This window comes from Paramisgurnus dabryanus, chromosome 18, assembly GCF_030506205.2.
Source record: "Paramisgurnus dabryanus chromosome 18, PD_genome_1.1, whole genome shotgun sequence".
NCBI lineage: Eukaryota > Metazoa > Chordata > Actinopteri > Cypriniformes > Cobitidae > Paramisgurnus > Paramisgurnus dabryanus.
This window is the reverse complement of record NC_133354.1, coordinates 31,969,837-31,997,767: the sequence shown is the minus strand read 5'-3', so window position 1 is coordinate 31,997,767 and position 27,931 is coordinate 31,969,837. Positions and strand designations below refer to the sequence as shown.

General features: G+C 36.4%; 3 protein-coding genes across 3 annotated transcripts in view; 1 reads left to right on the top strand and 2 right to left on the bottom strand.

The window, feature by feature from the left end:
- jade2 (jade family PHD finger 2) overlaps positions 1–16,532 on the bottom strand; it is a 99,324-nt gene extending 82,792 nt beyond the window's left edge. Inside the window, exon 1 of the mRNA XM_065287657.1 lies at positions 15,572–16,532. Coding sequence (XP_065143729.1) covers positions 15,572–15,658 — 87 coding nt within the window. The 5' untranslated portion in view covers positions 15,659–16,532. The remainder of the gene's footprint in view (positions 1–15,571) is intronic.
- A 2,825-nt stretch (positions 16,533–19,357) lies between these two features.
- On the top strand, positions 19,358–22,164 carry cdkn2aipnl (CDKN2A interacting protein N-terminal like). Its single transcript, XM_065287656.2, has 3 exons — positions 19,358–19,602; positions 21,679–21,784; positions 21,911–22,164. Exons 1-3 carry the CDS (start codon positions 19,391–19,393, stop codon positions 21,914–21,916), a joined length of 324 nt encoding a protein of 107 aa, XP_065143728.1. The 5' UTR covers positions 19,358–19,390; the 3' UTR covers positions 21,917–22,164.
- A 1-nt stretch (position 22,165) lies between these two features.
- Positions 22,166–26,567, bottom strand: ube2b (ubiquitin-conjugating enzyme E2B (RAD6 homolog)). Its single transcript, XM_065287655.1, has 6 exons — positions 26,409–26,567; positions 25,212–25,292; positions 25,049–25,074; positions 23,619–23,708; positions 23,432–23,520; positions 22,166–22,893 (listed from the first exon to the last, which is right to left on the bottom strand). Exons 1-6 carry the CDS (start codon positions 26,450–26,452, stop codon positions 22,765–22,767), a joined length of 459 nt encoding a protein of 152 aa, XP_065143727.1. The 5' UTR covers positions 26,453–26,567; the 3' UTR covers positions 22,166–22,764.
- Between the last annotated feature and the right edge of the window lie 1,364 nt (positions 26,568–27,931).

Here is a 27,931-nt window from a genome sequence, read left to right as displayed (position 1 = left end):
TTCTTGTGGCGCCGCATGAAGTCGAACAAGCATAGTGTTAACAACGTGGTTTGGAGAGGTGTGTGAAACGCGCAACCATTGCTGCTCTGTTAAAATGAAAATACAATGAATACTTAATATGCCCTCCTGGTTTTAGACTCTGAGGAGTAAAAGAACAAGGCCAGAATCAGAGGACTCTCGCTGGCTGACATCCCACCAAGCCAGAATGATATCGCTGCAGGTACCCTTTTGTAGGTACTACGTGACAATCTCTGCTGTCGCGGCTGTCAGCTTGGTTCCCCTCGACGCAACTTCGGATTTCCTCAGACGATGTGCAGTGTAAAAATACACATACTTGCGTATTATACATACTTGCTAAACTACAAGTGAACAAAATTTCAATGAATTTGAACGACGTGCACAGGAGTTTTATCACCCGCAAAATGGAAAACAATGGGACAAAATAAAGTGATGACTTTCGAGTTTCAAATGGCCAATATTTTGTTATTCTTGAACCCATAGACATGGTCTTGGTGTCCAGAGAGTATCTTTGCCCGACAGCGACAATATGTTATTAAAAAATAAATTACATCATTATGGATAAATGAGTGCTTGCAGAATATACATATTTGAGAATGCTTATCAGTACTTTTTTGTTTCTTTAACTTTAAAGATGAATATTCTTCTTTAGAGATGGGCAATTTTCAGCAATAGCACATTATATTCAACATTTTGAGCTCATAAAAAAGATTTTTCGCTTATTTAAATGATTTTTTTTATGTTTTTATGCACGTTTAGTTTTGGTGCAATTTCATCAAAAGCTTATAATTAGGAAATACACACAACACGCTTAACGTATATTTTCTATATGTTAAAAATGTTGTAAAAATTGCGTATTCTTATATAATAAGGATAACAATATGATACATTTATATTGCGCTCAAAATGATTTAGAAATGGAAAAAGGAATTCTTCTCAACTGAGTGCTTGCAGAATATATTTGAGAATGCTTATCAGTACTTTTTTGTTTCTTCAACTTTAAAGATGAATATTCTCCTTTAGAGATGGGCAATTTTCAGCAATAGCACATTATATTCAACATTTTGAGCTCATAAAAAAGATTTTTCGCTTATTTAAATTACTTTTTTATGTTTTTATGCACGTTTAGTTTTGGTGCAATTTCATCAAAAGCTTGTAATTAGAAAAATTCAAACAACATGCTTAACGTATATTTTCCATATGTTAAAAATGTTGTAAAAATTGCGTATTCTTATATAATAAGAATAAAAATATGATATATTTATATTGCGCTCAAAATGATTTAGAAATGGAAAAAGGAATTCTTCTCAACTACCACCAATAAAGTTTTAAAATTCTTCTTTAGAAAAACGGCATTTAAACCCACGTGCACCGAACAAGAAAACGTATGCTTACATACAGTCCGTGTATGATATATTTTTTATTTAGTTTTACATATTTTTATTTATATGCATTTAATAATAGTCTACCGTAAGGTCATAATGTACACACTGTTAAAAATGATTCAGTGGCTTTGTAAATATCTCTAAAATAAATGATTAAAGTAACTTAATAAAATCTCTTAATGCAGTTATGCGATTTTTTTAGTTGGAAAATAAATTACTTAAAATAGAACAGATATTTTGTGTAAAATGTACATATATTATTTGATGTATACGCCTTAATAATATAAGTATTACATTTACAGATTATTTTAGTCAATATATTTAAAAAGGTCAGAGTAATATATTTAAGTTTTTTAAACTGTAATAATTGCATATTTCAAATTATTATTATTTCTATTTGACATCAAAAATGTGTAAGTTTTACGCCTAACTTGAAGTATGAATTATTTATATTTTCACATTGATATTATTTGAGTAAATGTAGGCAAAAAATAAATTAATAATAAGTAGAAAAAATGTCAATTTTAAACAATCACATAGCCAACGGTTTTTAATCAGCAACAAAGAAACTGCACATTTTGCCGATGACAAACACCTCAGAAACTCCTCCAATTTATGAATATTTACACTCACAATATGATTTTATTTCCTTAGTACAAAAGTATAACATATTATACAAATTCTCAGTGAAATGTATTAAACACCATTGCATACTTTTTATCGTGTTTCATACCATGTAAAGGGAAACATGATAATATAAAAAGTAGCCTACTGTTCAGTAATGCAGAAAAGTGCAACACAACCATGTTAAAGCTATTGAAACGTTCAGATGCAAAAATGAACTAAATGTAAAATTAGATAAACTAGTTAATGATATTGCGTAAATGCGCTCGGTCTCTTCAAAGGTCTTCGCGAATTATTTTGTTATAAGACTCGATTATCATACATCACGTCTCTTCTACTGTAAGTACACGGAAAAAATAAGACAAATGATGCGCGTTAGAGTCGGATTTTTATGAAGAATATGTGACTGTTTATGTAACTGGCAAAAGAAAACTTCGCCAACAAAATGTTTGCCAAAAAGCATGCATTTGTATGACATCAAAGTCTATCGCCTAAACATTGATAATCCGTGTCATGTTACTTCAATATCATACAGTATACGCTAAGCATGAAGTCGAGCACACACATTGTCGTCAGTATGGCCTACATGAAACACGCCTGCCCTCTACAGGTTTTTATATTTCCTGCGTCCCCCACCGAACTCCCCTTCTGCGGGATCTCGCAGAATTTCGGAAGTCTCCGCGGCATTCTGCTCTCAGAAACGCGCATTTTTAAAGGCCACATCTGTATAAATGTTTGTTTGTGTTACGTTAAGTTATGCTGTTTATATTATGAGGAGGATATATTATTAAAATCATTGTTTTAACATATAGGCTATAATGCTTAACACAACATATGCTAACTTAAACGTAGCTCATTATAGCAGTGCTTGTATAGGTATTTGATAGATGTTTTTGTATTGTTTATGTTTGTTTATTTTCTTTTTAAAATTTAATACAATTGTATTGTGTGCTGTTTACGCTTGCTGTATGGTTGTTGCATGCTTTTTCATAAGAATTTCATTGAACATGCAATTGCTATTTATTTGATAAATAATGCACTTTAGTTCTGTAAAGGCTATTATGGGGCCTTGCACTGCTCTCTTTAGTCTGCTACTCAGCAGCATAAAGCTAAGAACTTAATTGGCTGTTGGCTTAGTTGACTTAGTATAGTTTTGATAAGGTGATAGCATGACCCATATTTAAAGCTCCACTGTGTACTTTTTTTTTGTTAATTCTTAGCAAAAACCCATGTGTTCTTTCAAAAGTATGTGAAAATTTCTTTTTCAAAATTCATGTGTAATTATTTCCACCCACTAATCAAAGTATTCTCGTAAGTGTAGAATCTGCTATTTAAAATACATACAGTCGAGTCGCTCGACTGGCTGAATCCATGTTGTGCCTCCATCTTTGAAATACATTCGCCAATGAGGGACATTCCTGAAATTCAAGCTCCGCCTTTCGCGCATTCAGACTACACTCACGCTGGCCGCTAGCTGAAGACCTATTCTCGAGGACATTAAAACACGTCGCCAAGGAAGCGAAAAAGAGATTTAAAAAGACAACGCGACAGGAAAAACAACAAGACCAAAGGTTATTATATATAATATTAATATTGCAGTAATGTTAGTTTTCCAAGATCATGAGGCTCACGGGACACCGAAGTTGCCTGCTTTCTATCTTCTCCACAGGTAATTCAGCATATTCGTTTACATCTATACAGTCTATGGTGTAAATTCGAAGTTTTATAGTTCCTTGGCTAACTAGCATGATTATGCATAACACTTGTTAGTGTAAACATGCATGTGGTTTAATGTGTTCGAACAGCCACACGGCGTCTCTCCGCCCATTTATGTAATCTGAGGTACTGAGATCAATGTTTTTCATCTTTTCTGACCTCTACTACGAACACACGGTGACAGCCATATTTTTAGCCTTTCATTGATAAAACTAAAGCGGCGGATCTGCGCGTCTTTCATTTCATTTTACAAGCATGTGAAAGTTGCGCGATCTTATTTCACCAATATAAGAGAAAGCTCTTAAAACATAAGCATTGGACTCTGACATAATATTAGTTCGCGTCCATTTAAACCCATCATTACTCCTGCTCATGTTTAAATGACAGGAGAGGGTCTCGTCCACAGACCATCCCCTCAGTAATCTGGAGAGAAGCGGTCGAAAATTGACAAAAAGAGACGTATTTAAATACCAAGTGTAAACGTGATGTGTCTCTCTTGTCTCTCATAAATTTACCTGAATGACTATACCAGTAAATACAAAATTGTGCTGTTTACACATGCAGTGATGTGTGATATCATTCACACATGAGTACCAAAATACCTGTAAACTCGGTGAGAAAGCGGAAGTTACCTCTATACTGCCGCGCGGCAAGGTTAGTGTTGTATTTGTAAACAATGGCGGGTTATGACTTCATATCCATGATCCGTATTTTGTTGTTTTCACTTCTGTTGCAAACGCTGACAGTCGTGCAGCTGCTTGTGATCAAACTACATTGTATTAGGTGACTTCAAACAGAACTGAACAGGGAAAGAGTCGCAACCTGTGTCTTGAACAGCAGTAATGTTAACACTTTAGGCGTCACAGACGTGAAGGAAGTGGGAAATTTAACAAATATATGGTAAGCTGTTTTTAGAAACTTTGGTGAAGAAATGTGGGTATTCACTAAGTGTGCTCGACTTTAAGCAGTGTGCGTGCGAAAACTATGTAAACAATATGGGGGTAAACTAGGGCTGGACCAGAATATTCGAATATTTGTTCCGTGGGTTGACATTCGATTTTCAGTTTTGAGATTCAAATATATATATTAATATTTTACAGCGTTAATGCAGAGCTTTTGCCAAGCAGGAAGTGCGCTTCACGCTCCCGCTCAATAGGTGGCGCAGAGAGACCAACATCCATAGCCAACAGCCACCAAACGCCACCAGTGGAAGAGATCGCCTCGAACGGAAAGCGCCCTCCTGCTTTGGCATTCACGCTAATAGTGTTGTAAATAACGTTCAGTTTCTTGCAAAAACTGATTGATTTGCTTCACAAGACGTCAATATGTCACACAGAGTTATGGGGGATTACTTTTGTATTGGATATATATGCTTTAAAGGAACAGTATGTAGGATTGTGGCCAAAACTGGTATTGCAATCACAAAACTTGTGGCTAAAACTGGTACTGCAATCACACAACTGGTGGCCAATACACAAAATGACAACATAAACATCAGTTGAGGGCTGCAACTCCACTTTTTAAATGACAATATCCTGGCCAGACCACTGTTGTCAGTGATATGAGTATTTGAAATGAAAATGATTTCTTAATGTCTAGTAACATTTCAGAGCCAATTTATGATTAATTGATATAAATTTCTTACATACTGTTCCTTTAACTCTTAAAGTGTGCGGATCGGTTGACTTGCATAACGGAGCACTGGGGCTTCTGCAAAATATCTTCTTTATTGTTCTACTGATGAAAAAAACAAATTGGATGGTGTAAGTGTTATAAATAAACTTGATCTTGAAAGTATGCTACCGTTTTATTACAGTTTGTTGAACTTTGTTCATTTATTTTCGTTTTTTTTTTTAAATGGCATACCCTTTACGTTGTCAGTAATTACTGTGCTGTTAATTTCTGATACAGGAATGTTTGTTTGTTAGAAAAATGTAAGGCTACCTTATTAAAAGTATTGCTCTTGTGTTTTGTTTCACTAATGCTGTTCTCGCAGGACGCGTGACTGGCACGCTGCTTGCGCTGTTCTGTAGTATTTTTAAATTTTATTAATTCTAAACGTGTCACATGTCCATATTGCACGAAAAAAAGGCACTACACTGCCTTGGGTCTGCAGCAACACATCTGCCACATAATAAAACTGTAGACAGCCAGACACACACGCATACACACACACACACACACACACACACACAGATTCCTGCCTTTATTAAAGAGAAAAATATGTTTAGCCCCTGCTTCCGAAGCTTGAATATTCGATTTGATTTCTACTAGAGCTTCGAAGCTCAAAAAATGGTATTCGGAACAGCCCTAGGGTAAACGCATCATCTGTATTAAAACATTATGATTTGCTGACACTGTCAGCGTGTTCTGACATAAGTCCCTTTCACACATGTAGACTTTACTGGTAATTTACTGGTAAATTGCAGTTAACAGATCATGTGTAAACAGAACCTTTCTGGTAAATCAGTGCTGTCAATTTACCAGAAGGAGAGATTGTAAAATGATTACCAGTAATTTACCAGTAAGCACTATGTGTGAACAAAAAATTTAGAACAGACGACGTCAGACCACACTGAGTGCGTTTACATATAGGGCTGTGACGATAACCGCGTCACCGCATCACCGCAGTAATGAGATGCCAACCGCGGTGCTGAGTTCATCATCGTCATCACCGCACTTTTTTATATTTTCTTTGTTTTGCTGATGAAAGTTACAGAAGTCATATGGTGTATGATATGAACTATACACAAAAGTCATTGTTAATCATAATTTACTGTCTTCCATCCTGTGTTCAAGGGTTCTAGAGAAAAAACTGCTTTCCGCACAAGGGGGAGGGACGGTGCATTAAACATATATAGGGGTTTATTATGTGCGCATGTCTTATAATTGTTATTTAATTACTTAGTTTCAGTACTTAAATACACACAATAGCCTACTGTCACGGGCGCAATCTTCTTAAACATGAAGCCATTAATTTAAGCGCGTCATGCCCAAGTGCTCTGATATTTATTGCATGCCATGGAACTGTACCAACTCACTCACTGCGCGAATAACAAAATCTCAAGTGCAAGGAAATCAAATCTCACAGCCACGCGCATTACATTATTCAGGTGCAAGAAGGTCACCGGGCAGCACGAAATGCGCGTTGGTACTGATAATAATAGCATAATTATTTAAAACTATAATGGTCAAACATGCCAACTATAGTTATGAAGGCTAGCGCGGTCGGCTCTGTAGACCTATATGTCTGACTATCGTAGTGAGGAAATGCCACTCTCTAAAATCACATCGATGATTAACTATCATGTGGCGTTTGTCGGACTTGGGAGCACCAAACATACCTTTAGCAAAGCAACGACAGTTTGAAATCTCCAAGACTCCAAGACTTTTGCGAGAGGAGCAAAGTACCATAGTGACATCAGTCTGGCAGGTGAGGGCTTACTGACCGCATGACCCGTTAATGCTGTAAACTAATTTCTCCAGCTCGGGATCAAAAAAGTTTTATTATCTTCTTGATTATGTAAATGGACAGCAGTAATTTAAAGCATTGATTGGAGTATCCATAAGTTCTGCGCAGTTATTTACGGGATGATGCAATACGTTATTTCGTTTCGTATCTGCTTTGAAAAATTATAATTAAACATATTAACTATAGTAACATGAAATAGTATTTATTTTCGTTTCTTTTGAGTTTAATATGAATTATGGAACAGTTTTTGTCATTGTTTGTAACCCATTTTATTGTGCAATAAATTATTTAACGTTCAACCCGTTGCGTTTGGAGGAGTGCGTTATATCCACGGAGTGTTACCGAAAAACACTCTAAAAATGTCTAAAGAAATTGGAATCAAGGTTTTGCTTACAAGAAACAATGTTAAGCTCGGCATGTTCTTTCTAGTTTTTTTCAGGTTGCTATTGTATGAAATGTATTGTACAAAATGGGTTATAAACGATGACAAAAAATTATATAATTATTATATATATTATATATAAAAATATATATATATGTATTGCTATATATATATATATATATATATATATATATTATACCTATGGAAATAAATATTATTTTATGTTGTTATTGCTAATATAATTTGTTGTTTTAATAATAAATAAGAAGACGTTTCCGATGCTTTGCGGGGGTGGGGGGTTGTGCTTTTGGGCTTTGGGGGTTACTGTTGTGCGGTTAACCGCATAACCGCATGATTTTTTATGCTTCACCGCGGTGAGAAAATATCCTAACCGTCACAGCCCTAGCACAGAATAAGCGGATAACTATTAAAAATCTGCTTATTATATAAAACTGTTTTCATGCGTTTACATGCAAATCAATAAGCTGGCTATGCAGTCAACTGCGTTTACATGGGACTTGGAGAAATATCAGTTTTCTCGCAGGCAGTGACGTCACCACCTATAGTACATAATAGTCGATCAAAAAGCAGACGGCATATCTGTCTTAAGCTATATTGTTGTATCTCTTCTCGTGTCTGCAGAACCTGTAAATCTAACATAAGCTTCTATTTAACAGTTTCTCTGCCAACTGCTTTAGTCGAGCGGAGACTTTTATGCATTACTTTGCACTTACTTCCGCATGTGACGTTTATCTTTCATACGCGGAGACATGCGCACATGGACAAAACCGTGAGAAAGCCGGTTAAGGTGTTAACATGCCACGCGAAATCAGCGTAATGAGCAAAAAACTGTGCCGATCGGTTTTTGCTTACGCCGTTTATGAGCTTTCCCCGATTAAAGAAAACAGTTTTACGCGTTTACAGGACCCCACGTGTTATCAGTTTATTAAGCATAATCGGCGTAAGACTATCACTGATAGTTTCGGGCCAATCATAACGTTTTGAAACAGATGACACGTTTACCCCCGTACTGTTTACGGACATTTCCACAAACATGCTGCTTAAAAGTGAGGAACACATGAAGTTAACGTCCAAATTTCTTTACCAAAGTTGTTTAAAACTGCTTACCATCTATTTGCCAATGTCCTTAGCACACTCTCTGTGAAGCCTAATGTGAAAACAGTACTGTTGTTTGAGACGCAGGTTTCGTTTGACGTCGCCTAATGCAATGTTGTTTAACCCACGACTGTTTACAAATACAACACTGAGCTCGCTGAGTGCCACAGGTAACTTCTGCTTTCTCTCACAGTTTACTGGTATTTTGATACTGATGTGTAAATTATATCTTACTGGTAAAAAAAACGGAATGTCACTGGGTGTGTGAACAGCACATTTTTATATTTACTGGTAAATTCATTCTTGTAAATTCATGGCAATTTACAGAAATTACAGTGTGAATGAGGCTATTGTCCATTTGCCGGTAATCCTTATTCTCCGTTCACACATAGCGCCTATCAGTAAATTACTGGTAATCTTACAACCTCTCTTACTGGTAAATTGCAGCACTGATTTACCAGAAAGGCTCTGTTCACACATGATCAGTTAACAGCAATTTACTAGTAAAGACTGTATGTGTGAAAGGGACTTATGTTAAGCTCAGCAGTGTTCTTACACAGAGTTGACATGGCAAAACGTATTTAACTTTTGGTGACTTACTTCAAATAGCATAGCTTAACACTTAGGATTTTTGGCATAGCTTAACACTTAGGATTTTTGGAAAACATCAAGTAAATCGATGGGTTTAGGCAAGGGCGTAGGAACCCGGGGGGACGGGGGGACGTGTCCCCTCCAATATTGGAGACAGTTTCATTTGTCCCCCCCAAAATTATGTGAAAAAGTTTTGATTTTGAAATCTTTAACTCGCGTGCTTTTATTTTTAAAGCGCAACGCAGCGTCTTTTCACCGGCCCGCCCCACCCCCTCAACGGCTAGTGGGGTCTGAAGCTGGCGACAGGTCGTCTGAGGTTAATATGAAGAGACAGCAGCAGCTCAGTTTAAATGATTTCTTTCTACTGGGGAAGAAAAGAAAGAAAGGAAATGTGAGTTGGTATACATTTTGTCCAGCAGGATAATTATATTTTATGTCTAACGTAAGCCATGGATTAAAGTTCTCCGTCAATTGCAAAATTCTTAAATTCACTTTTCATAAAGACGACGTGTATTCCCCTTGCTAAGCGGGATTTGATCAAAGCCAGGAGTGGAGCGAAAGCACGTTCTTCTCTCCACTGTAAGCATTCTGTAATCACTTCGCTCCGGGTTTTCAGACTGTAGTGTGTTAAGCTGGTAAAATTGGTGTCTTTGCACTGTATGCCTAGGGATTTGTCCCGTTACATGACCACTCGCGTCCCGTTTTTTAACTGATACGCTGATCTAATCAGTCACTGGTACATGTTTGTTAAACTTCATGTGGCGTCACAAGAACCTAGAGGCAGATGACATCAAAACCTGTGAGAGCGATTCAAAAAAACATACGAGGAGACTGCTATCGAAATGCTTTTACGGTACTTTGATGTCATCCGCCTGTCGGTTCCAGCACCGCTGCCCGAAGTCGAACCCGCAGCATAAGCAGCAGTGCTGCTGATCACTGCACATGATAATCATCACCGACACCTATCATCCAATCACAGACCACGTCCCGTCGAGTGCACATTACAGGGGTGATATACGATTTCATTTTTTCTTTTAATAAAGTGGGTAATTTACTGTAGCTGTTTCACCTCAATCTGAAATGCCCCAAAAGTGTTTTCAACTTTGCTTGGACATTCTCGTGCGTGAGTCACAGCCTGTACGCGTGTTTTAAATAGCAAAATCTAGGTAAGATGTTTTTTTAGTTTGTCACATAAATTAACATGAAGGGGATAACGTTTTTTTAACCCTTGGTGCAGGAGTCACAAGTTTGTTTTAGACATATAGTAAAGGGAATGGTTCAATTAAAGGACTGTGTTAAAAGTAAAGCTGTAAATTAACAAACTATTAATAAACCTACCATATGTTTTAGGCATAAAAGTTATAAATTAGGAGATTAACTATCATTTTGACAAATGGCTTAAAACAATACAATGTATATTCACACAAAACCATACTTGCACTGCTGCTGTAGCCCACCTTTGGTCCTGTATTTTATAGTGACAGTTGGAAACCCTATATATGCCACATGAGACTTCAATATTGCATTAATAGCAAAAAAGTGGTAGCTTACTATTAATCAGAAGAAAATAAAATATAAACATGCACTGAAAGTGTATTTACTGAAGTAAATACTGAAGTAGATTTCAGAGATTAAAAATGGCATTTAAAATATGCAAACAATTTTAAAGCAGTTTAAAACATCTCTCCTTAAAATGCTATTGGTCTCACATATTTACATAAAGTGTCAGTTCACAAGACTTTTTTAAGATGTCAAATCTTTTGTGTCCCCAGAGAACATATGTGAAGTTCTAGCTCAAAATACCATATAGATAATTTATCATGTTAAAATTGCCACGTTGTGATTTTTTTTCACTTTAACCCATGCCTTAGACTTGTTGATATTAAGCTGATGTTGTGATTCAACATCTAACTAGTAACGCTACACTCTTGCTAATTAACCTTACTAGCCAACGAAGGCTGGCGAAAATATGGCAGACTTTCCAGTAATGTAATGGAGAAAAGCGATTTGACACTAAAAACGGTATTTAGGATGATGATTGTAAAAGAACATGATGAGTTAGTCTGTCTGTGTGTTTTTCGCTTGTTCATGACATTCCCATCAGTATTTTTCTATACCTTGTCCATTTCCACTACTTTCATATTAGAGATCAGATGAAGTTCAGCTGGAAACTAACAGTGGTGACACCGGTGAGGGTGATGCAGGGAGAGCTAGCACTGAGCTACAGGTAGGTGTTATATTAAGGGTGAGGTGATTTTAGATTGTTGATCATGAAAGGAAAGTTTGAACATGATTAGAAGTGAACACGTTAATTATATCATTTTAGTAGAATAAAGTATGTTGGTGAATGTTTTGCAGTGTATGACATATTTCTGTTCAAATCATTAACGGATCTGTCAGGTTTCCGATATGTGTCCCCCCAATGTTAAACTCATTCCTACGCCCCTGGGTTTAGGTTTGCCGCTTTGTTCCACGTCACGCTAGTGACATCCAAACGCCGCAAATGAGGAGAAGTGAGGAGAGAAACGATTGGGTCTGATTGGTGAATGAATAGGGTTTGGTTTTCCACTGCCAGAGTTTAAGCAAGTTTAAATGACATAATATCTGGATTGTTGCAAAAATGTAAACAGCGCGTCAGATCTACACGGACCGCAAGCGCTGTGATTAGTCCACCAGAACCCCTCCCATCAGGTAAAAAAAACTGCGTCATAGGTATTTCTGTTTGCAACGGTGAAAACAAAGATTAGCCAAGTTGAGGAGTGATTTTACTCAAACTACAACAAACGCCGCTGTTTATTTACTTCCATCATTGCTGGTCTTCTCAAATCATACATAACAAGTTGCTGTTTCTTCTTCGTTTGTGGGTTAACTTGCCAAGCTTCTTCTTCTCTGACGGTCGCGCTGCTACTGTGGTTACACGCGTGGATACTGCCCCTTCCGGCGGTTTGCGCTTGTGTTTGCACGTCGACGCGGAGGACGACTCAAAAGTATAAATGAAAACCGACGCGGAACCTGCGCCGTCACAGCTACGCCGTAGGACCTACGCACGACAATAACGAGCCCTTTAGTCTCTCAGTGGACAAGCACTACTCCACTTTAAAATTAAAAAATACTGCATGAGTCATTTATCTGGAGGAGAATGTTCATCTGCACTATTTGAGATGTCACTCTGGCCGGAGCTATTAAAGGCTGACAGATGCAGTCAGGGCATCAGGACCACATTTGTGTGTTTAGGGTTTAAGCTACATTTCAAACAGGAGCACACACACCAGTGATTGATTTCCTATGCAGAAGAAAAAAACGAAGCATGTCCAGCATTCCTGTCTAGATAGTGTTCATAACACACACATATACTGTAGGAAGTCTTGTGTTGTGCAAGGTCATGGCCGGGTAGTGAAGAGGGTAACATTAGAGAGAGGAACTCCCACAGGCAGTAGTTCATTCATGAATAACTGCCCCAGTCTCCCCCATTGTGGGAAATCCACTCGTATAACAACACAGCCATGTGACTGCCTTACCTCCTTCTACACCAATCACATGCTAAAAGCCACAGACTCATGCTTCACATGGATGTCAGATTAACATATCAACATACACATTCATAAACAGGCCTAGTGCCAAGTCTTTCATAGTTCAAATGCTTTCATATGTGACACTGACTAGTTTCCAGGCTCCTGGATTTCAAGTCATTGCTATCTAATGACTGTCCTGGTTAAAGTGAGTGTGAATAAAGACAGAAGTGTGGGTATAGATCGCTTGTAATTTTTCAATGCATTTCATTACACTTTTAACTTTTTTGCAGTTCAATAAATGTGCATCTGTAATGATTATAAAAGAGTTAAGATCTCTCGTATAATCTATATGGAGGTTTAATATTGATCTGAAAAGTGGTTCTTAATCAATGCTTTAGGCAAATAATAAACTGTAACTCCTTGTAATTATGCATCGTTTGAATAACAAAAAAGCCTATCAACACCTAAAGGGGGCAATAAATGTTTCTCTGTGCAAATGTATTTTCTGCAGCGAAATAAACAAACCCACTCAAGGTGAGAAAAGATGATTAAACATGACTGGTTATTGGGCAGCCATTACATGTTTAATGTAACATCTGGATGATTTTGAGAGGCTCTGAATAATAAAGGAACGTCCCAGAGTAAATAGTAAAAAATTTACAATAGCAAACAATATCCTATTTTATTTTACTCATGCATAAGCCTAGATTCACATGGGCGTCGATTTGGGTAGGGACGCTAGGGACATGTCCCTACCAATATTCAGGGAACACTGAATTGTCCCTAGCAATACTTTCAACCAAACACTTGATCTTTATTTATATATATATTTCTTGTGTTTTTTTACTTATAACTTATTTTATTTACCTTTTTTTTTCCATGGGAATCCCATATTTCAGTTTTTCTGAATTGCTAAAACACATTTCTCAAACCCAGCACTTATTTTCTCTAAACCTTAAACACATTCACAGAACCTTTGACTCTTCTAGCAAAATCAAAACTCTATTCAAAACCATTTCACCTGTTCTCAAATCAAGCTTTCAAATAATTCACACATGAGCCAATCATATAAACATTATGGTATTTTGATAACGGTGTTGTAGTTGTGCTCAACTTTTGCCTGCCTGTGTTTAGCATTTTGCAAAACAAGTGCATTCCTGCATTGCGAAATGTGTAAAATGATTTGACAAATTGGTTTAGTTCAATGGGAATTTGGTTCAGAGAATGGGAATTAGTTAGTGATGCACCGATGTATCGGCCGCCGATATTTATCGGCCGATTTTTGATGAATTTGAAACCATCAGCATATCGGCAATAGCACGAGAAAAACAATCGGTATCGGCCTATTAATTAACTGCATAAAGAAATCCATTATATGTAAAAAAAAGAGTTAATGTTGTTAATAAAATAAATGCTGAATGGCAAAAACCACCTTTGAAGGTTGTCATGTTGTCTTATTATATTTGTTATAGCTTAATTTGTGCCTCTCTTATTATGTTGGTCAGTTGAATGTTAATTAGATCAAATCCATGTTCAGTAAAAATAATTTGATGCAGAAATAAACTAGCAAATAGACCAACTGTATAGTATTGTATACAAGTATTTAATATCGGTATCGGCATCGGTATTGGCCAGAAGTTGTCTGTTTAAATCGGTATCGGCCCAAAAAAATCCTATCGGTGCATCCCTAGAATTAGTGTTTTAGCAATTCAGAAAAACTGTAACCTGAAGAGTTGAAAAAATTGTAACAGTAAAGTGTATGTAGTTAAACAGACCACTCAGAAAATAAGAAAGCAACCAATAAAATAATTGCTAACTATAGTAACTAAGCAAATTGTTATTATTAGCAAATATTTTTTGTAAGCGTTTTTTGTGATGCCTGTTAAATAAGTATAATGTGTTATACTGGAGTGCCGGAGTAGAATGGGAAGAAATCTGATGGTTCAGTATTTTACGCAGTCAGAATTTGCACTGACATCACACAAAAAAAAATATATAAAACACAAATAAAACAGGCATAATCTATATGTGTTGACGTGTAATCTATAAATATGACACCTAATAAATATGACACCTAAGATCAATATAAGGACATTATTTGCGTCCCCACCAATGTCAAAATCCAAACTATTCCCATATGGAGGTAATGTAAATCAAACTGTGGGTCACGCTTTACAGCTCATCACAAGCAGGCTATGAAAGTAAACAACAGCTACGCCCCCTGGTGTGTCGTCACGTCGCTGTGTGCCGTGAGCAGAAGAGGGGGCGTGGCTCACGACCCGCAGGGCTTGTTTATTAATCTGACCATGGATGCATGCTAGTTCATTCAATGTTTATAATGTGTTTGCAAAAGAAGCGTTGATTTAAGCTTAAATGATCTGGGTTAAAGGTGTACAATGCACTCGATGCTCTTCACTTTCATATAACTTTATAATTTTATTTGTTAAGTAAAAGCTTAAGCCACTTTTGCTCTACCTACAGAATACTTCACCAAAATAACGTTACCAGAATGTCGAAAACAGACAGTCAAACACACTGACGTATACGAACATTCAAAATAAGAAATAATATCGTTTCCGCGTTAAATCTCACTGAATAGGGCTATATATCTCATCCAAATGAATCTAAACTTATTTTGAGACGAGACAGCATGAATAAAACACACCCAACAGACAGCAAACACTAGTTATATGAAGACATCCTGAGGTAGTGTGTTGCTATGTGTTTAGAAAAGATGAGACAGTTTTTGCTTTACCTTATTTGTGGTTTGCTCGAGAGGGCGTGATATCCTCGCTGCACATCGACGGACAGAAATCAGCGGATCATTTGAGGCCAAGCACATGTAGCTCTCACTTCAGCAGCACACTGTGTGACAGCACGGCGGATGATTCCCCTCCACAGCCCGAATAAAAGTTACTGTCGTCCAATCTTAGTCCACAGCAGCTCCGATACGATAGCACACTAACATACGGCTTTTTTACGATGCTCTCCTACGCACGTATCCGCAGAGTTTCTAAAATCGTCTTTTCGCACTTATGGCAACGACTATCTGGTGGAAAATTGTAAGCATTTCCTCAGAATCTTGCAAAGTGAAGCGCAGTGACGGCTCGACTGACGTGACAAGACATCGATTTAACGTGTCAAACAGTTTTGAATTGCGTTAAGCGTCTAGATTCAGTTTGATATCCGTCAAGGGATGCGTTCAAAATGTTTTCTTTTCCCCCAAACAGAGGATTTTTTTCTGCGTGCACAGGACAGGCGAAGGTGAGGGAGATCTCACGCTACAGCAACATAAGCTCACTCTTACTGTATAACTCTTTTGGCGCCATATTAATGACGTACCAAAAATTTCCGTTACCAGCGAGCTGCGAAAGCACAGTTTTAGGTCGTGAGCATTGCGTGCGGAGAAGAAAAACGCGGCGAAAGTCTTTTGCGTTACCTGTCAAGTTTTAAAATGTCCATCAAGAAGCGAGCATGAAGAAGAAAGTCAGCAGCTCTCCTCAAATGAGCGAACGGGGCGGTTCACAAAAAAATCATCGACCATTTTACAGTATAAGCCCGGTGGGGGGAGCCAAGAACAAACACGAAAGAGGAAACGCTGCTTGACACGACAAATATGACAAGTTCAGTTTCACTGAGCAACTCGATGCAACAGCACAATAATCCAAACAACTGCCGAACTGCGATGGAGAGAAGATATTAACACTTTACCACACACATCTGAAAAGGATAAATGGGCATCAATCGCTGTTTTATGTACTTAAGTTTCTAGATTGTTCTAAACATTGAACATTTCTGCATTAGGCTATACCATATGTATGTATAATGTAAAAAAAAAATATGTGTGTGTGTGCGCGTGTAATGCGGTGACTACATTAAAATGAGAAATGTAGCATCAAAACCATTATAGGCGTTTCCAAAAGAAAAGATCATACAGCCCACTTAATCTACTGTACAACTGATGTAATTTACTAAAATGTCAAGTGAAGGGGGAAATGCTCTACCAGACCCTTCTGTAATAAAAACAGGGCTCCAGACTAACGTTTTTCACTAGGAGCACAGTGGCCCCCAACTGAAAATTTTAGGGGCGCAACCAAAAAATTTAGGGGCACACACCGTAAATCAGTGTTTCTCAAACTTTTCTGCCATTCCCCACTTTGGAGGTAGGGAAGGGTTCCGAGCCCCACCTGTCCCCAATCGCCCCAACAAAATGGTAATCAAGTACACTTTAAATGAAAACACCAAGGTTTTTCAATATTTTACCATGTTCTTACCTCAACTTTTTTCAATGCTTGCACTTAATCTTTGTACAGCGCGTTGTGAATGTGTTAGCATTTAGCCTAGCACCATTCATTCCTTAGGATCCAAAAAGGGATGAATTTAGAAGCCACCAAACACTTCTATGTTTTCCCTATTTAAAGACTGTTACATAAGTAGTTGCATGAGTAAGTATGGTAGCACAAAATAAAACATGGCAATTTTTAAGCAGATAAAAAATTAGAACTATATTGCATATATACCTCGGCGCGCAGTAACTAATCACTCCTGACTACTCCCCCTCTTGCTCAAACTTCCGTCAATATTACTGCGCCCAAGGTCGAAGTTAAAGATAATAATGCAACTATGTTTGCATTTTGTCTTTGACAAAAGTCATCATACTTTCTCTTCAGCTGGCTTTTTAGTTGATAAGGTCCACTGTCAGTCTTGGTTTTCTCTGCAGGTGCCGAATGTCCAGTTCTTTCTATTCCATGTCACAAACTTATCCATTGTTAACTTTTATACCCACTACCGCCTATACCGCCTACACATTAAAGTTTTTGTTCCGCTTCAATTAACATTCCGACGTTAATTTATTGTTGTAGGCTATAGCTCAGTGTGACATTTTCTTCACAGTCTGATGTTGTTTTAAGTTAGACTTATTTTTAAATGTGTCGTTTTGAGTGATTAGTCAATAAATAAATGAATTAATAGAGATCACAAAAATTACCAAATTTCCTCCAGTTTATCACGCCCCACTTGTAATATTCCTATTCCCCACCAGTGGGGCCCGCCCCACACTTTGAGAAACGCTGCCGTATATCAACATGCTAACCAAATAATCACATTTCTACAAATTTCCACTGTATTTACTAATAAATGCTTTGATGATAGATGCAAAAAGTACAATGTCACTGTGTCAAATTCACTGTCACATCACAAAAAAGGGTCAAATTTAGTGCTCGCACATGTGCGACTGGATGTAAAATTCAGTGGCACACTTTCAAATTTTGGTGGCAAAATGCCACCATTTGGTGACAGTCTGGAGCCCTGAAAAACAAAAGCCATGTCATAATGTTTGGCTTAATATAGTACCATATCCATTAAAAGGAAAGTGTTTCATTTAGTGTCACTGGCTATTCAAAAACTGTCAATAACCGATTAAATAACTGCATGATTAATAAAGTTTTTATGCTCATTTCTCCTGCCTTTCACTTTTCATCTTTATAATGTTGTCATTCAAAGGCTGCTGGAAATGACAACTTCTTCAATGAGATAATGTCATGAGTTAAATTTAAATTCACATTGTTGTTGTTATTGTAAATTCTGTCAATGTAAAGGGGACTCGATGAGTCTTTGTGTCAATAAAATGTATATTGTACTTTATAAATATGTACTTAAATACATTTTGTTAACAGCTTTGGAAATGTTCTGGTACTTGAAAGTACATCCTAGCTCCATCAAGACCTTGAATCTTAAATAAATGTGAAATATCTGTGCCCTCCATAAGTATTGGGAAAATAATAACAAAATTGTGCTGTTTGCTGTGTGGTCAGGAAAGGTGAATATGACACAGAAGTACAGAATGTCATATTTTATTTGATCACCTGTTTTTAACATATACAGCATGTATTGTTGTTCTTTGTTGGTAAAGTATGTATGTGTTGAAATAAAATATGACATTCTGTATTTTTGCCTCATATTCATCTTACAAATGTATTATCTCCACAGCAAACAGAGCTTATGGTGGGCACTGCATATATATAATGTTGTAAATAATCTTTCCTTTTACTCAGAACCACAATTTTTGAGCAAAACACATTTGCATTTCAGATTATAATGTTTCCCCTGACCAACTGAACAACTCATAATACCCCCCCCCCCAGGTCACATAAAACATCTGATTATTTTGCCATAGCAATCTGTTTCAGTGTTGTAACTTATGCTCTCTAAACGTATCTGTCTGTTGTTGATCTTATTTGATTTTTTTAAAGAAAAATCTATCAAATCTTGATTTGATCCCATTTTGGACCTGGTTATTTAACCACGATCTTCTATGTAATGTTAGATTATTGTTTTATTCAGATTATTTGTATTTACCCTTTAACGGCATGATTTGATTCATATCAATGTTCTGCTTTAAGTTAGATTTTTACTTGTATAGTTTTAGCGTCCCCTATAGTGTCAGTCCTCTCGTGACTGTAAATGGATAGTTTGTATGAACAAATTAATGTCGCTAGGTGGCGGTGTGCTGCTTTCGTTATGAACAGTGGAAGAAGAAGAAGAACAACGATTACGTCATATCCCGGGTTCATCGATGGCGAGTGCAGACGTTGAAGATTTCATTGAACAAAACAGGCACTTATCAGACTTTGTCGAAACTTTTCGCACCATATCTGAGAGCGAGAAACACTGGAAATCCAGAAGGGAGTTTATATTTAGAAATATTAACGACTATGAGGATCCTCACGTAGATCATCTGCTCGCGCTATCCATGGTGTGGGCGAACAACGTGTTCCTCGGCTGCAGGTGACCGCAAACAATAACAACACAAACATTTACATTTTATGACACACACAAACAGATCAGAATCCTGTGGTTTATCTTTTTATCTTCCTCGAAATAAAAACAGGCATTCTGTTAAACTCTAACCAGCGGTTACAAAACCATTGTTTAGACGAGACTAATAGTAATGAATTATTATATTTAATGAAACCACATATAAGCACATTATGATAGTGTAAATCTATGACCTTAATCCTTTTTGAGTTCAACATCGTTTGTATATAAAATGTCTCTGTGTTGTTTAGATTAAATATGTGACCATGCTTTTGAAAACACTGCTAAATAATTTTTTTGTGATTTACTGTTTTCTACATAAAATCCTCCTACATGATTTAAAGAACATTCTGTAAAAACATAACCTTGATATCTTTAATACTGACTGAGCAAGGTCGTGTCATAGATTGAAATTAAACTTTGATGCTCCAAATTTCATAAATGGATTCAGACTTTAGACTGGATTTGACAGACAGGGTCACAAACTTAAGACTTTCTGTTTGGGTGTAAGACAGAACCTTACATCTATGAAAATACTCAACTACCTGTATTATATACTTCTCTTTTTTTGTATTCCAGTGCTGCTAATACTTTTTATAAGCTTAAGATATTTGGAATAGGGCTGCATAATGATTAATCGCTACTAATCGTTTGCAGAATATAATTGTTTGTTTACATCAAATATGTGTGTGTACTGTGTATACTAATTATTAGGGCTGTCAAAAGATTAATCGTGATTAATCACATCTAAAATAAAAGTTTGTGTTTACATAACATATGTGTGTGTAGTGTGTATAATTAATATTTATATATAAAAACACACACAGTCATGTATATATTTAAGAAAAATTGGTTATATTTATATATAAAATATTTATATTTCTATATAATAAAAATTATATAAATGTTTATACAGTATATAAATGCAAATATTTCTTAAATATACACATGAATGTGTGTGTATTTATATATACATAATAATTATACACATTACACACACATATGTTATGTAAACACAAACTTTTATTTTAGATGTGATTAATCACGATTAATCTTTTGACAGCCCTACTAATTATGTAAATTAATATAGGCACTGCAGGAAGGGGAGCGCAAAGGGTCATCTCAAATAAAGAGAAATACATTGTTTTTATTATACGCTACCTTTTGTGATCCAAACTGCTATGTTATGACATACAGTTGCCCATCTCCCTGCATAGTGTAGGACTCAGCTAGAATAAAGGAGTCCTAAAATCAGCAGAGTAGTGCACATGAATTTACCCAAAGTATGCCATGGACGTACTTTGGTTGAGGCTACAACCGGTAAAAATGCTTTAAATAACGTTCAGTTTCTTGCATGGACTGAATTGATTATTTGGTTGAATGTAAACTTAGCTAATGAAACTTCTTTTTCCTTATGGACATTTTTTTAAGATGTCAAACAAATATTTGGCTGTGAAGTTTTAGCTTAAAATACAATATAGATAATGTATTATAGCATGTTAAAATTGCCACTTTGTAGGTGTGAGCAAAAATGTGCTGTTTTAATGCAAACGAGCTGATCTCTACACTAAATGGCATTGTTATGGTTGGGTAGTGCAGATAAAGGGCAGTATTATCCCCTTCTGACATCACGGGGGGAGCCAAATTTCAATGACCTATTTTTTCCACATGCTTGCAGAGAATGGTTTACCAAAACTAAGTTACTGGGTTGATCTACTTCACATTTTCTAGGTGGATAGAAGCATGAGGGACCCAATTGTTGCACTTAAACATGGAAAAAGTTTGTTTCATAATGGATCTTTGACTGTAAACCCTGTTCCTATTGCCCAACAACACCATTACAAGGGATGCCTGAAGTGCTTTATTGACAAAATTTTTGATCTTTACAATCAAGTATTGTAGAAAGGTCTGCAATATTTAGAAAGATGAATATCCGGGTGTTTACCTCAGCTACTGTTCAGCTCTTATATCCTAGTGTTTTTGTTCATGCAAAGAGTTTTTGTGTATGAAATCTGAATATTTTAAAATAATCATTTAACTCTGCAGGTATAATCCTGTCCTGCTGGAGAAAGTAAAAGAAATGGCAGAGGGGATTGTTGTGGAAGATGCCCCCATTTTTAAAACCAGAGACGAACTGATCAAACAACAGAAGGTCAATAACCAGTTATCTATCTTCCCAACAAACATAAAACAATTTGAATTATTAAAGAGTTTAGTGTATTTAGGTTTAAATATTGAAAGTAGTCATTCCTGAGGTCTTTGTTTTTTTTCCTCACAGAGGTGATGCCGACAGGATTCTTCATTGTTTTAGCAGCATCACTAAACCTGCTGAATAAGGAACCATTCATGGAAAAGAAATATCTGAAATACATGGACACCAAGGCGTTTTTGTCTTCAGTTTTTTTTCTATTTGCATGTGATATGAAAATTAATTTTAGCTGTGGTTAATGTAGATTTTACCATACTAGTTTCTTTTTTTATTGCCAATGTGCTGTTAGTCATTTGCTACAATAAAATGTATACATTTCATAACTCCAAGTCTGAAAAATGTTTTATTTCTCTTAATACATCATATTAGAAGTATAAATTTCCATATACGATAAATTCACAAAAACTAACTTTCAAAACATCCTTATTAACACCCAGATCTTACACACATTCTTACTACTTTGTATAGGACATTTTATATTGTACATGCCCTCTTTATTTCATTTGAAGCACAAACACATGTGAGTGTAAAGATGTGTCAAATACACAAAGATGATTCCTATTGTCAATCTTTCGGTGCAATTATATCAGAGATGTTAATGAAAAAATTCATCATCTTTAGGGGATTTCTGTTTCAAATGCATTGATGGCTTACTAAAGAACTTAAAGCTGTAAATATTTGTTTATGAGAGAGTTTAGCCAACAGTCTGCATTCCTTTAAAACATCAACTGCATCAATCCAACAATAGCTGTTAGCAATAATTTATCATGCAGTTAAAAAGTGAAAATAAATAAGCACACAAATATTTTTGGTTTTCTTCAAATGCGCTTGCAAAGAAATGCGTGTCCGTATGAATTCAGTGCTGTCCTTTTTACAGGCGGCGGCACTTGTCAGAGAGATTTGTGATGAGGTCAGCAGCAGCGTTACGAGTCGACCCAGCTCTGCTCCACGATGGCAGACACCCTCTTCTCGTATTCACGTTTGTTTTCCTGATAGAGCTGCGCGGCCTGACTGTTGGCTGGACTGTTAGGGTTTGGCTCATCCAACAGAGACTAAAAACAATTATACAAGAATTACTGGATGGTATTAGAAGAGGAAAAGAAAGGACTTCATAGAGTTCACCACATAAACAAACAAAACATGCATGTTTTTCTTGATGGAAATCTGTTGAATGTCTAGGACAAATAAGATTTTTTTGTATTTAGATTGACCAATCTCCTTAATATGTATATCTAAGCAGGGTGAAAGTGCATTTCCAGTTACAATATCACTGAAAAAAAAAAAAAGAGTACATTATAATCGTAAATACATCACAGTCATCATTAACACATTAGTCATTTAAGGCTTTTGTTTGGCATGAATTGATATGAAACTGTCCCATTCAAGTGATGAAAACATTTGTTACTTTTGGATGGTGATATTGCCAATATATTGTACAATGCTTAAAAACCACAGAATCTGTCAGGAAAATAACAGTTGTATTTTTTTTCTGGTTGTTAAAAATTATAGAGAAAAACCTTAAACATGCTACAGCATTTCAAATACACGTTTTTCATTAATGGTGTTATCAAGACCAATCCCATCACACACCTGAATGGATGTTAAAATGGAAGAAACGTCATATGTGGGACTCCATCGATTCTGAAGTATGTCTAAACATATACTGCCATCTGCATACACTAAAATATGACAAAATATCATTAGTCTCAGAATGGTCATTGTGTACAAAAACATCCAGCAAAGAATTTGGATAATTACAAAAATTGTAAGCAGCTACCATTTGGGTGAAACATTTTGGAGATGAAGCGAACTGTAGGAGGCTTGTTAGGATATTCTTCTGAAAATTCAATAACAAGCTTAAACGTTCCTGCAGAAGGATTAAAAAAAATATCAGGTATGATCAGACATGTGTATATATTAAGAAAAATATATACATCTTCCAGCAATACTGTAAGCCAGGGGTCACCAATCCTGGTCCTGGAGGGCCAGTGTCTCTGCAGAGTTTAGCTGATGGGTGCATCCCAATTTAGGGGCTGAGGCCTTACATGGCCATATTTAAAGGCAAATGACATCAACGGGCCACGACAAAGGCTGTCCCAATATGAAGGCTTCTTCACATACAAGCCTCCAAATGGCCCTTTTCCCCCCTGAAACCATCAGCTTGTTAGGGAGACATGTTTACCATTTTTGAAGGAGGCTGAGAAGTTGAATCAGGTGTTTTAAATAAGGAGACATCTAAAACTTTCTGGGAGGGGGGCCTCAAGGACCAGGATTGGGAAGCACTGGTCTAGCCTACGGGGGGAGTTGCGTCACTTGCTGTTCCCGCCCACTATGCTTGTCAGCGGAACACAACAGCTGAGACCTATACGACTTCTAAAAGTAAATATGGAGCCAGATATTTTTTGTTTCATTTTAGAAAATATAATTCATTGATGCAGATTATCCAACAGTATGTAAAATTAACCAACCTTTAAAATATACAAAAGCAAAATGCAACACGCACAATATTGCAGCAAGAATATTAATTCACATCACTAAAACAGCACTTATAATAGTAAAATAATTTGCAAAATATACACTTTTATTTAACTACAGTTTTGGATATTTATTTCTAAATACCCAGATGTCACAGGCGCGCATTGAATCTTGGGATAGCCAAGGCTGTAAAGATACATCTATGGATCCTTGGTTTCAGGGGAAAAAATGGCACATTTGGAGGCTTGTATATAAAGGAGCCTTCCAATTGGTGCAACCTTCGTCACAGCCCGGTGACGTCAGTTGCCTTCAAATATGGCCTTGGAAGGCCGCAGCCCCTGAATTCGGATGCACCAAGCCTTGGCTATCCCAAGATTCAATGCGCGCCTGTTACGTCTGGGTATTTTGAAATAAATAACCAAAACTGTAGTTAAATAAAAGTGTATATTTTGCAAATTATTTTACTATTATAAATGATGTTTTAGTGATGTGAATTAATATTATTGCTGCAATATTGTGCAAGTTGTATTTTGCTTTTGTATATTTCTAAGGATGGTGAATTTTGCATACTGTTGGACAGTTTAATCTACATCAACGTGTTATATTTTTCTAAAATAAAATACAACAAATATCTGGCACCCAAACTCTGCAGAGACCAGGATTGGTGACCCCGCTGTAAGCAATCAATTTTTCTTGTTAACTAGTACTTTAATAAAAAAAGAACTGGCTTACCATCTTCAAAGGGAGTTCCTACAGGCCTGTAAAGAAACAAACTACTGGCTAAACTTGGTTGACAATTCCCATGATTAACATTTACAACGTTACAGGAACAACAACTCCTTATCTTTAATAGTTTCATGATAGTGCAGTTAAGTTGCTTTGGCAACAAACATACCCAAAAATCACAGCATTCCACAGCATGATGTTGTTTTCTGATGGAGCGCCACTTACACCTGTCGGAGGATCTTCTTGAAGTCTGAAAATATAATAAGGCTTCTGTTTTAGTGACTTATAGAAAAGCATCAAGACTAAAATGAACTATACATTTTAAAGGGTAAACACACTGATCAAAAGTATTATCCATTTGTATATTAAGTAAAATGGCATGATAGACATTTCGTGAAATATCTTTTAGTATTGTATTGAGGGGCTTATCAAATGCAGACTGCTATGTTATTGTGCTGTCTAGAGCAAAACTTAAAATGTATGCTGACAAACAAAGCTATGTGCCTGTGTCATTATCACATAAACCTTCTCTACACTTGCGCCAAACAGAAATTGACACATGAAGAGACCAGAATGTAAACTGCTAATGGAAACGAGTCTTTGAAGCAACACAAAACATTGTTATTGTTTACTTATCTGTGTCTCAAAGCCTACTGACTAGCTGCTTGTCCTAGATGATGTTTGTCTGCCTACATGGTACTGACTGATAAACAGATTTATATACTATAGTGTTTACATGGTATCCTAAAAACTTTGGTTTCAAACCATCACCTTAAAAATATCGTAGTAGTGTCATTACACGTTTGTACTGTAAGTACAAATTTGTTTATGAGCATCAGTCACGTGTTTATTATAGGCTGTACTCTCAGATAGTTTGCTTGACCATCTAGTGGGGTCAAAAGCGCGTGCCCAAAAAATTATGTCATTAAAGTACCATAATAACTTTGAGAAATAGTATGGTACAGAATTAGCTTTATATAAAAAAATGATCTTTATATGAAACTTTGAAAAAGAGCATGGTACAGAATGAGCATGTGTTTGTGTATTATGTATATAAATATAACTATGTTACGATATTCAAAAACCAATGATAATGTTTTGTAAATATCAGTTCAGTGCTGATTTAAACGGCTAGCATGTCAGTTTGTTTTTAGCTGTTACCAACAATGCTCAGTAATGCTTATGTTTTAATCTTCCACAACAAGCAGAGGTTAAATAAAGTAAAATATGTCAATTAAAGTAAAATTAAATAAACCAACTGTAACGTTACGTCTGCTCGTGCTGCCGAGGGCCTGGCTAACGCTGCTAGCAGCTAACACAAACACATCGGGCGTGAGCTATTATATCAACACATATCGACACTTACCTTTTAAAGTCCCGCATGAGTCGCCGTCTGGCAGGAGTAGACATGATTAAACAGAACCTTATTATATATATATAAATATGAAATGATCAGAGGAACGACAGACTCAATACTGTAGGTGCGATGCGCTCGTGACGTCAAACGTGACGCCACAGACCTGGCAACAACCGCAGTGACGACATCATCCTATTTAGATAAACGAAAAAATGGCCAAGTTTCAGTACACAGGTACGTCTGTAAGATGTCTGCTAAAGATCTGGAATACATCTGGTGTGTAAATACATCTGATAAAGGTATAAAAAAGTAGGTATGTGCAGTGCCGCTGCTAGCCATTTTGGTGCCCTAAGCATAATTTCTTTATAATGCCCCCGACCCTGTGAAATTTTTTGTTTGTTTTTGCCAGTTTAACTTTTTATTACCAAACATATAACTTAATAGCAGAAAGTAAAATCTTCACAGCTTTAGTCAACACACACTACACATTTGAAAGTGCAAACTTTTATAGAATAGCAAAATAGAAAAAATACAAAACTTAAATTATCAAAATAATCCAGACATGTTTTTCCCCAGTACAATGTCACTTTAAATAAATTACATTAAATAAACATCAATAACAAGAATACTCAAAATTCTTAAATATTACAAAGATTTAGAGAACTAAGTGTCACAGCAATGTTTGCTTCATATCATACATGATGACATTTTATATTTATATATATTTAACAGTCAGGAATTGTAAGCCTACCATGTGCACTGACTGCTAACATTAACTAAGTATTAACCACCGTCACGTCAAAATAAACCACAAAATAAACTAACTGCTCAATATCTAAAAAAACGTAGTAAAGAAAGTAACAGCTGACGTCAGTTATTTGTAAAATGCATATGCATAGGTAATGTTTTACAGTAAAATCTAAATTTAGCTTGCACTGAAGTTATCTTATAACAACATAGTTTGCTAACATTAATATCAGCACCGCAAGTTCGAGGCGCATTACGATTAGCAGCAGCTGCAGCCCATGCGCATTTCCCTTATTTTGGAATTAAACATGATGGACTTACCTGCAAGTGATGCACGGGCATCATCCCGCAGTTTCATCTTTTTTCTTTTTTCCGATCCTGACCCCTGCTGTCTTTTCGGGCCATTTCCAAAAGTTGCCTACTGTCTGGCCGTTTCTCAATCCGAAAGCTGCAACCTGCGCGAGGTCTCATATGCAGGCTGCATACGTCATCAAGCCTGGTTTATTTTAGTTAACTGAACATTACATTAGCAAGTCATAAGCATATTTAAACAATTTACGATTAACTAAGAATAATAGTCAACTTCATAATCGTTAATATTACGAAATAAGAACGTTTTGATGATGTATGCAGCCTAGAAATGCGACCTCTGGAGGCTGCAGCCTTCAGATTGAGAAACGGTCTCTGTCAAACTTCGTCAGGCGCCCGCGCGATCAACCGGCACGGACCATCAAAGGCTGGGGGGCATACTTTCTATACTAGCGCAATTAAATTATCTCGTCCCC

What these genes read in the sequence shown, in the direction of transcription:
- cdkn2aipnl (XM_065287656.2), top strand. Translation starts at nt 19,391, where the DNA reads ATGGCGAGTGCAGACGTTGAAGATTTCATTGAACAAAACAGGCACTTA. An exon ending in AACGTGTTCCTCGGCTGCAG is followed by an intron (nt 19,603 to 21,678) that starts GTGACCGCAAAC and finishes TTAACTCTGCAG; the next exon opens with GTATAATCCTGTCCTGCTGG.
- ube2b (XM_065287655.1), bottom strand. Translation starts at nt 26,452, where the DNA reads ATGTCTACTCCTGCCAGACGGCGACTCATGCGGGACTTTAAAAG. An exon ending in TGGAATGCTGTGATTTTTGG is followed by an intron (nt 25,075 to 25,211) that starts GTATGTTTGTTG and finishes GTTTCTTTACAG; the next exon opens with GCCTGTAGGAACTCCCTTTG. An exon ending in CAAAATGTTTCACCCAAATG is followed by an intron (nt 23,521 to 23,618) that starts GTAGCTGCTTAC and finishes GTCATATTTTAG; the next exon opens with TGTATGCAGATGGCAGTATA.